The sequence below is a fragment of the Copadichromis virginalis genome, linkage group LG19, assembly GCF_057382275.1.
Source record: "Copadichromis virginalis isolate Kocher_CV1m ecotype Utaka linkage group LG19, C_Virginalis_male_GT1.1, whole genome shotgun sequence".
Lineage (NCBI taxonomy): Eukaryota > Metazoa > Chordata > Actinopteri > Cichliformes > Cichlidae > Copadichromis > Copadichromis virginalis.
The window spans coordinates 17,158,035-17,167,898 of NC_140636.1; the positions used below are offsets into that span (position 1 = coordinate 17,158,035).

General features: G+C 39.2%; 2 protein-coding genes across 2 annotated transcripts; both read right to left on the reverse strand.

The window, feature by feature from the left end:
* Window positions 1-3,459: 3,459 nt before the first annotated feature.
* On the reverse strand, window positions 3,460-6,067 carry LOC146685869 (complement component C1q receptor-like). The gene has a single exon (XM_085441849.1). It carries the CDS (start codon window positions 6,008-6,010, stop codon window positions 5,015-5,017), a length of 996 nt encoding a protein of 331 aa, XP_085297975.1. The 5' UTR covers window positions 6,011-6,067; the 3' UTR covers window positions 3,460-5,014.
* Window positions 6,068-7,763: 1,696 nt separating this feature from the next.
* Window positions 7,764-9,639, reverse strand: cd93 (CD93 molecule). The gene has a single exon (XM_085441848.1). It carries the CDS (start codon window positions 9,637-9,639, stop codon window positions 7,768-7,770), a length of 1,872 nt encoding a protein of 623 aa, XP_085297974.1. The 3' UTR covers window positions 7,764-7,767.
* Between the last annotated feature and the right edge of the window lie 225 nt (window positions 9,640-9,864).

The window sequence follows — 9,864 nt, forward strand, 5'->3', positions numbered from 1 at the left end:
TCATGACATTTGCATGTGGGCATTGTCATGGTTGATCATAAAGTAAATCCCTACGAGCAACCTTGTAGCATTTTGTATCATCTTTGCTTCTAAAAGAATAAATGGACCTAAATCATGTCCAGAAATTGCGCCCCAGACTCTAACAGATGACCAGAGAGAGAGAGAGAGAGAGAGAGAGAGAGAGAGAGAGACTCTAATACAGTTTGTTGAATGTATGCATTAAATTAATCATCGTATCCCTTCTGAAGTATTGCGTCAATGCTGTTGATACAAAATGAAACAGGAAGTGAGTGATTAGTCAGATGGCGGAACAGATAAAAGGCTGAAGAAAATCGTTACATTTCAACTTGTTGTTTTCAGTAGGACCATGATGGACACCACTTCCAGCGCAGAGCCAAACTTTGCTGGAAATCGCCTCCTATCAATCAAATCAAATTTAAGATTGACACAGTCACTGCCAATTTGTCGGCTGCACATCATGTGAATCTTTTATTCCACCACATCCCAAAGGTGCTCTGTTTGACTGAGATCTGGTGAATGTGGATGCCGTTTGAGTACAGCGAACACAAGTCATGTTCAAGAAACTAGTGAGATAATTTGAAGTTTTTGGTATGTGGTGTTATCCTACTGGAAGGAGCCATCAGAAGTGAGGTACACTGTGCTCATAAAGAGATGGACATGGTCAACAGTATTTGAAGGAAACGGTTTCCAGGGCCTAATCCGTGGATCGACTTCCTTCGAGGCGTGGACGTCTATCAGCAGAGAATGTACCTTCACCTATCAGCAGAGAATGTCCCTTAGTCTGTAACACAGTCAAATATATTCTCAAGTAATATTCAAGCATGCCATTCAGCGTGTTAGTACGAGCTCGGGAGCAGCTTGGGAGAACAAGAAAACAGAGACTGCTTCAGATTGTCTTCCCAAATTGACTCAACTTTATTCACAAGTATAACAGTTTATATAGAGGGTAAAATTCATGAGACAGCAGATTATCAGTTTAAACCAGTACAGACCAAGATAAGGCAGCGTCTTCCTGCCCTTGGGTGAAGAAGCATCCTTTGTGTAGTTTATTAGTTCAGCTACAATTGTGATTATCTCAGCGACATATTTTCAAGGCACAAAACGAAGAGTTCTTTCATTAGTGAAATCTGAAACAAACCATTTGGCCTTCAACAGGCGTCTAAAAGATTAAGAAACTAATGTAGCTGAGGGAGTGATCTCTGTGGTATTTCAACCTTGTACCAGCCTGTGATTCTCACACATCAATTCTTGGGTCAAAGAGAAAAATAACTAAAACAAAGGGGCCTTATTGAATGACAGAGTTTTCCTGCATAATGTCACTATAAAACAATATCCAGTAAATGCTACCATGGTACTAAAATACCTAACAGTATTCAGGCAAATGTGCAAACAAATGTTGAATCAGAAACTGAGAGTCCGGAGACCGGCTGACGGATTGTTGAAGCGACCTGGAAATTCCCCTTAGAGCTCCGACATCAACAAAGGATTTTTATCCAGTAAACTGCCGCTCGCTGGATATTTTCATTTTTTTCACATATACAGGGAGTGCAGAATTATTAGGCAAGTTGTATTTTTGAGGAATAATTTTATTATTGAACAACAACCATGTTCTCAATGAACCCAAAAAACTCATTAATATCAAAGCTGAATGTTTTTGGAAGTAGTTTTTAGTTTTAGTTATTTTAGGGGGATATCTGTGTGTGCAGGTGACTATTACTGTGCATAATTATTAGGCAACTTAACAAAAAACAAATATATACCCATTTCAATTATTTATTTTTACCAGTGAAACCAATATAACATCTCCACATTCACAAATATACATTTCTGACATTCAAAAACAAGACAAAAACAAATCAGCGACCAATATAGCCACCTTTCTTTGCAAGGACACTCAAAAGCCTGCCATCCATGGATTCTGTCAGTGTTTTGATCTGTTCACCATCAACATTGCGTGCAGCAGCAACCACAGCCTCCCAGACACTGTTCAGAGAGGTGTACTGTTTTCCCTCCTTGTAAATCTCACATTTGATGATGGACCACAGGTTCTCAATGGGGTTCAGATCAGGTGAACAAGGAGGCCATGTCATTAGTTTTTCTTCTTTTATACCCTTTCTTGCCAGCCACGCTGTGGAGTACTTGGACGCGTGTGATGGAGCATTGTCCTGCATGGAAATCATGTTTTTCTTGAAGGATGCAGACTTCTTCCTGTACCACTGCTTGAAGAAGGTGTCTTCCAGAAACTGGCAGTAGGACTGGGAGTTGAGCTTGACTCCATCCTCAACCCGAAAAGGCCCCACAAGCTCATCTTTGATGATACCAGCCCAAACCAGTACTCCACCTCCACCTTGCTGGCGTCTGAGTCGGACTGGAGCTCTCTGCCCTTTACCAATCCAGCCACGGGCCCATCCATCTGGCCCATCAAGACTCACTCTCATTTCATCAGTCCATAAAACCTTAGAAAAACCAGTCTTGAGATATTTCTTGGCCCAGTCTTGACGTTTCAGCTTGTGTGTCTTGTTCAGTGGTGGTCGTCTTTCAGCCTTTCTTACCTTGGCCATGTCTCTGAGTATTGCACACCTTGTGCTTTTGGGCACTCCAGTGATGTTGCAGCTCTGAAATATGGCCAAACTGGTGGCAAGTGGCATCTTGGCAGCTGCACGCTTGACTTTTCTCAGTTCATGGGCAGTTATTTTGCGCCTTGGTTTTTCCACACGCTTCTTGCGACCCTGTTGACTATTTTGAATGAAACGCTTGATTGTTCGATGATCACGCTTCAGAAGCTTTGCAATTTTGAGACTGCTGCATCCCTCTGCAAGATATCTCACTATTTTTTGACTTTTCTGAGCCTGTCAAGTCCTTCTTTTGACCCATTTTGCCAAAGGAAAGGACGTTGCCTAATAATTATGCACAGCTGATATAGGGTGTTGATGTCATTAGACCACACCCCTTCTCATTACAGAGATGCACATCACCTAATATGCTTAATTGGTAGTAGGCTTTCGAGCCTATACAGCTTGGAGTTAGACAACATGCATGAAGAGGATGATGTGGACAAAATACTCATTTGCCTAATAATTCTGCACTCCCTGTATATCATCTGTAAACTCTGGATATGGTTGTGTTCTAAAATCCCAGCAGATCTGCAGTTTCTGTAATACTCACACCAGCTCGTCTGGCACCAACAACTGTGTCACATTCAGAGCCACGTAAACAACCTTCCTTTTTTTTTTTTTTTTTATTGATGCTCAGTTTGAATTTCAGCAGGTTGTCTCGACCATGTCTACATGCCTAGGTGCAATGAGTTGCTGAATTCTGATTCATTCAGACATTGTTAGTAACGAGTAGCTCAACAAGTGTACTTAAAGTGGCCAGTGAGCACGAACAGATGAATAAAAAGGACAAATAATTTTTTGCTAAATAAAATTGAAAGAAAAACACAAGTCCGATAATTTATTTATCAATATACCTGCAACAATGTCCATGTCTCTTTATTTATACAGCATATTTCATTACATGTTGCTTAAGAAAAATAAATGTAAAAAAAGTAGGTGTACAGCGTCTTAAGGCCATAAAAACTAAATAATAATTAATATTAGAGATATTTTATATTTTAAAACAGTTGTTACTAATGCTATATTATTAGAAGATACAGCTTAAGTAATTCGGTTTCTGTTGGAACAAACTGTAATTTCCCAAATTACAATTTGACTCAGTTCTGACTGCCTGCTTTCTCAGCACTTTGTTCTTGAGGACAGTAGATGGTGCTATAAGAGCAAATCTGAAAGAATTCACGCTTGGACATGAAACGTAATTGACCATAAAATTACCTCAAAAAAGACCTGAAATAAAAGTATACACATGTCATATCTTTAAAACTCATTTGCAACCAGTTAAATGTACAAATGTGAATGATTATAGAAAAGGGTCAGCGTTAACATATTTATACATATGCTGTACGTGAAGTACACATAAGTATGTTAAGATTGTAAAAATAGTTTGATTACTTTTTGAATACTCTTTAACATTTTATATACTTCTATATTATATGTTCAAGCATTAATAAGTTCATAAAGATGTTTCAAAAACTGCTTTTGGAAGAATACAAAACTGATAAAGTTGATGACTGATAGTATATATAACTATGCTAAATTGTATCTGAATTATAGCTATCACTGTAGCTATCTTTATACTTGTCCTTCATTCCTTATTGTGTGGGGGAAGTGATGAGGGGAAGTTGGGGTAACACTGAATATGGTGATTCAATAGAGTGAGCGTAAGGTAGGGATTAATAAGTATGTACATATTTCTTCCTACTCCATTTCAGACTTAACGGTTGTCATTTCATGTAATTTAGATTCTATTTATTTTATTTTAATTTTTGTTTTTGTCTGAGAACGTGTGTGTGTGCGCGTGTGCGTGTGTGTGTGTGTATGTATATTTCTGAAATGAAGATGATGTTGTAGTAGTAGTAACAAGAACAGCACATTGGGTTTCATTCATATAAGCTCTTATGTAATAAAATAAAGGTGTAAACCTCCTAAAATGATGGCTGTTAAAATGTTTCATGTATCAAAATGTAGTTCTCACTTTTCTTGTTTTCCAAAAGGAAAAATGAGATGTAAAACATTTGGAATTCTTTACATTCATCTATACATCTGGCCAGTTGTTCATCTAATCTACGCTCCTTTTTGACAAAACACATAAATAAACCATGAGTAATGACCATAGGCTCAGCCTGCTGGTCAGGCTTCTGAGGAAGAAAATATGACTGGAACTAATAGTTGGAGGCCAGTCAGTAATTGGAGGTGTAGGTTAGAGCTACTTTGACTTGTTAAACCACTTAAACATTTAGCGTTTTCTGTTCCCAGTGATGTGGACCACACCTTTAGGTTCATGAGGGTACCATTAAATAACTAGGAGACAACACAGAATACCCAAGTCTGCGATAAAGAACAAAGAGCCAGAGGACTCTGTCATTTTGGGGCAATAATTAAGTCACAACGTTGTTGCGATTAGAATTTTCTCTTTGCCTGTTACGCTTAACTACATAAAACCTAATGACAAAAATAGATGCAATGACAACAACAATGACCACAATCCAAACCCACAGAAAGCGCACCCCAGGAACAGAAGACGCCTTCAGTGTATTGTTGCTGATGGGTGGTTTGACAAACGCTACAACGGGAGGAGTTGTGACTGGACCTTCATTAGGGTCCTCACAAAAGTTTCCGTCAACCTTTAGAAAGCCTTCAGGACATATGTCATAGCCAGCCTCTTGTATACTAGGGCATCTCTTTTGTGCACAGTGTGGTTTGCACTGCCTGGGGTCTTTGTTGTCTGGTATATATTGTTTGAAACAAGAGCATGTGTAACCCCCCTTAAAATCCTCACAATTCTGCTCACATGGTCCAGATGAACAGCCTTTATAGCTTTGAAAAAGGGTTGGATGCGATACTTCTTGTCCACGGCATGCATCTTGGAGCTCAACTTTGCACAGAAACCCATCAGCTTTATCTAAGCACGGTCTCTCTGTCCATTTTTCATCACTTGACAGTGATACGCAATGTGGAGAGCAGAGTTGAATGTGGTTATTCCAGGATGGAAGAAAGGTGATGCCCGGTCTGCCAGATATCCACTTATAGCCTCTCAGTGGAGCTGAGAGGTTGCTGCAGGCACCAGCTGGTAAATGCAGCCCGATCCAGTAGTTCCCAAACAATTCCTGACTCAGAATGTCAAACAACCTCTTATCACTCTTAGAGCACAACTGCAGAAGTTCTCCTTTCCTGTCATGGCAGGCTTCTTCAGCTGTTTTAAAATCCACTTCACCCTGGTTTAGAGTTATGCAGTCAGGTTTGCCATAATTACTGCAAACTGCTCTGCAGTGGTCTGGCTGCTTTATATCCAATCCTTTTCCAACAGTCAGTGAAACCATCAGAATAGTCATACTCATCCTAAGCACAGGCACTCTCGTCTGCAAGCAGGCCATGCTGTCTCATAGTGGAGTGCAAAAGGTTGCCTGTCTTAAACGATGGGGAATTTCCAGTCTTTGTGCCATTGCGGAAACAGGGTATCTCAGGAAGGAAATGAGATAAAGAAAAAAAAATTAGTTGAAGTAGGACCAGCAGCAACAAAATGAAGAACAACGTTTAGATATACTAAATATGCAAAGGGCTCTTATATAAACTGCCAAACTAATTCAAGTACTTGCCTAAAATCAAGATTCCCGATTTTATACCAAAATGTGAGCCGGCACACTGGACCTCTCTGGGAAGTCAGGAATTAATCAAGCAGAACAATTGATTGCTAATTTTTATTTATTTTTTTCTGGAATGTAAGGTTTAATTTGGCAACCTCATCAAAAACAGTAATGTGTTTAAAATAAATTCATGGATAATAACAATAATATTAAATAAAAAAAATTAAATTGGATTCAAATTCTAACAAATTAACCTTTACAGAAACATAAACAATAATTCTGGTAATAGAATGGGCTTCATGAATGGTAGTGCTATCTATATATGTAAATAAGAACAACAAAGAAAAACAAGCAAACAATTCATTTTAGATTTTATACTTGCAGTATATAAATTGACACCAGTTTCATCTTTACATGATGGTGTGTAGATGTGGAACTTCAATCAAAAAGACTTATTTGTTGGTGTGTACAAGTACATGTCATTGTCAGAGACTAAACTGGTTTACTTAAAGGTACTTCTTGTTCAACAAAAACAAGAAAATTACCAGCATTTTTAAACATTTTGAAAGGCACCTTTTGTTTTTTATCATAGTCTGAATCTGCTCTGTTTTAGCAGGATGGAGTTTAATAATATCTTTAAAAAGGCTGAAATGTGTTGTGCTGAACTCTGGGCAGGTCAAAATAACTCGCTGTATTATCACGTGGTCCAAATGAGAGTTTACAGCCAGAGCCTATTTCAACTTCATATCGCTGCAACACAGTACAAAAGCTTTGACCTTTGAAGCTCTTCTAAACAATTTTTTTTTTTTCAAAAAGTACCTTTAAGTTCTTAAGAATGTTTGTGAGGTATACTCTCTGGAGAATATACGTGTTAGTCCACTTTTTACTTTTAGATTATATTATACTTCAGCCAGCTCAAACAGCAAAGTACCACCAACATTTTAATGCACCAGTAATAATGATCATATTATACAAATAATATCTCTTTAGTACTTTTACTTCGATACTTGTGTATTTTTTTCTTTTTTTTGTTGTGTTATTTGGGGCACAGGTTGTAGAGTGATCAGTAAATGGTCTAATGATCATTTTCTGTGATATTAAAGCTAAAGATCCTCTTTTGTTTTCATAGTACACAAGCAGATTCTCAGGACAGGAGGTAATAGCAGGATTATACACAATAGCATAAAATATTGTCACAAACAAATGAAGAAAAGTGTCTGATCTTAACATTGAATGAAATTTTTTTTACAGCAAATACTGGTAACTTTCTCATAGGTAAAGATATTTACATTGCCTCAGACTATTAACCGTGCAATAAAAACAGTCGTTACACATCCTTCATAACCTTTACAGCATATTATGCACTTCCACTTAACACCCATTTACTTTTTATTTTTCCCCCATTATGACTCTACTCTTATTCAAATACTATTTGATGGACAATGACGTTTTCTGATTTGCGTTTTGATATGTAGTGTAATCACAGGAGATTGCAAGAATTGCATAAATAAACATAACTCTAGTCAGTCTTTTCTGTCACTAAATGGTCATGGGTCATCAGTCAAGATGGACTCGTATAGTTTCTCTAAACGTGGATCCAAGCCAGAGGACACCCAGCAGTAGCCATCTGCAGTGGTGTTCTTCTTCACTTCTTTTTTAGAGCGACTGCATCGAAAAATTGCAAAAAACAAAGTAATTGCAATCAACACAACAAGAGGAATGACTGAACCGAGGACGCAGATTATCACCCTGGAATTGATTGTCTTGGCGAAACTCGTGGCCATGGTTGTGTTGCTCAGTGGATCCTTGTTTGTAACTTTCTCCGGGTCTGGAATGGGTGAATCGGTTTGAGGATATGGGTGCTCAGTTGTAGAACTGGTTAAAGACTCTGTAAAGTTTTCTTGTGTCTTCTCATAAGATGGGTAATCTGATGAGGTTAATGGTGCAAAGGTCACATTTGGAGCATAAGTGGTTCCATCATTTTCCAGGTGGGTGCATATGAAGCTTCCTACAGTATTTACACATTCAAACTTAGCCCCTGAACAGCTGTCAGTCACACATTCATTAATGTCTTCACATGAATGGCCATCTTCAGAGAAAGCAAAGCCTTCCTTGCAAAAACAAGAGAACGATCCAATGGTATTCAAGCAGATGTGCTCACATTTCCTTTGTGCACACTCATCAACATCCCTGCATTTGCCATCCATCATTTTGTAGCCGACTTTGCAGGCACACTTATAACTGCCATGTGTGTTTATGCACAGGTCGTTCTTACAAGCCTGTGATTGGCACTCATCAATGTCAGAGCAGTTGCGTTGGTTTTCGTGCAGTTCGAAGCCAACTGGACATTTGCAGAAATATCCCGACTCGCTCATTACACACTGATGCTCACAGGTGTCAGGACTGCACAAGTCTTTGATCCTGCAGCGGAGTCCATCTTTTTCCAATTCATAACCTTCTCTGCAATCGCATCGAATTTCATCTGCATCCTGACGGCACAAATGTTCACACCCACCATTGCTGATATCACAGCTTCGCTTTCCTGTTTTGCAAAAGGGGCCCAGGTTAGTCCACCGGTAGGTATGGTTAACAGCGTTGCACAAAGACATGCGATCCTCCTGATCGCTACACCGAATTATAGCAAAAGTTCCATGAGGAAATGACTTCAGTTGACTTTTAAGTGGGTCTTGTGAGAAAGGTACTGTGTAAGCGATTTCCCCAGGCCCCAGTAGAGCCAAAGGTTCACACATCCCCTTAAAATAAAACTTGCATGCATAAAAAGCTTTACGTTTTTTGCAAGGGACAGCAGTCCATTTCAGGTGATTCTCACTTGAAAAGTTGTAATCAATATTTACACATCTCTCTGCTAAGCATGTGGAGGCAGGCTCTTCTTTCCAGTTGGAGTAGTGGGATTCCTCATTTCCAGATACCCATTTAAATCCTCGGAGTGGCTGGTCAGGAAATACACAATTGGTTTCTTTGAGTTTTAATCCAATCCAAAATTCAAGCAGCGTCCCATGTCGTTGACTTTTTATTAATGAGAGAAGTGAGCGCACCACATCCTCTTCTTTTCGGTCTCTTATGGTCATCAAATATCCTCCTCTTTTGTCGCAGTCTTCTTTGGCCTTGTCAAACCTCTCCTTCTTCATGTGTGCAGTGAAGCAGGCATTAGAGGTGCACAGCGTTTCATGTTCAAACCCTGATAAACCTTCGAAGCTGTTAATGAGCTGCAGGACAAGAAGCCACAACATAGTTGCCACGAAGATCAGCAAAATGTTTGCTCTCCAAAGGGTTCCTGGGAGTTTTAGGGTAAAAAGAGACCAATAAGTGGTTGCCCATTCGTAGCCAAAGAACAAGTGTTTCTCAAAGCAACATTCAGGCTCCAGTATCCTGTTTACAAAACTAAAGACGGAAATCATGTTTAGCAGCAGTTAGTAGCTCTTTCTTACTCCCATGCTGACTGGTTCCGTTTCGAGGAAGAAAACAATGAAAGGCTCTGGAGTGTTTTGACTGGTTATCCAGATGTCTCCGGCCCCAGCAGAGTTCAAGCTTTTTAAGCAGACTCCCTGAATTGTGGTGCCTTTCAATACATGAACATGGAGCGGTCAGATTCATGGAGGGGACTGTGCCATTACAAATAGCCG

Bases quoted from the DNA above. Each gene is read 5' to 3' on its own strand.
- LOC146685869 (XM_085441849.1), bottom strand. From the start codon at position 6,010: ATGGCCTGCTTGCAGACGAGAGTGCCTGTGCTTAGGATGAGTATGACT.
- cd93 (XM_085441848.1), bottom strand. From the start codon at position 9,639: ATGATTTCCGTCTTTAGTTTTGTAAACAGGATACTGGAGCCTGAATGT.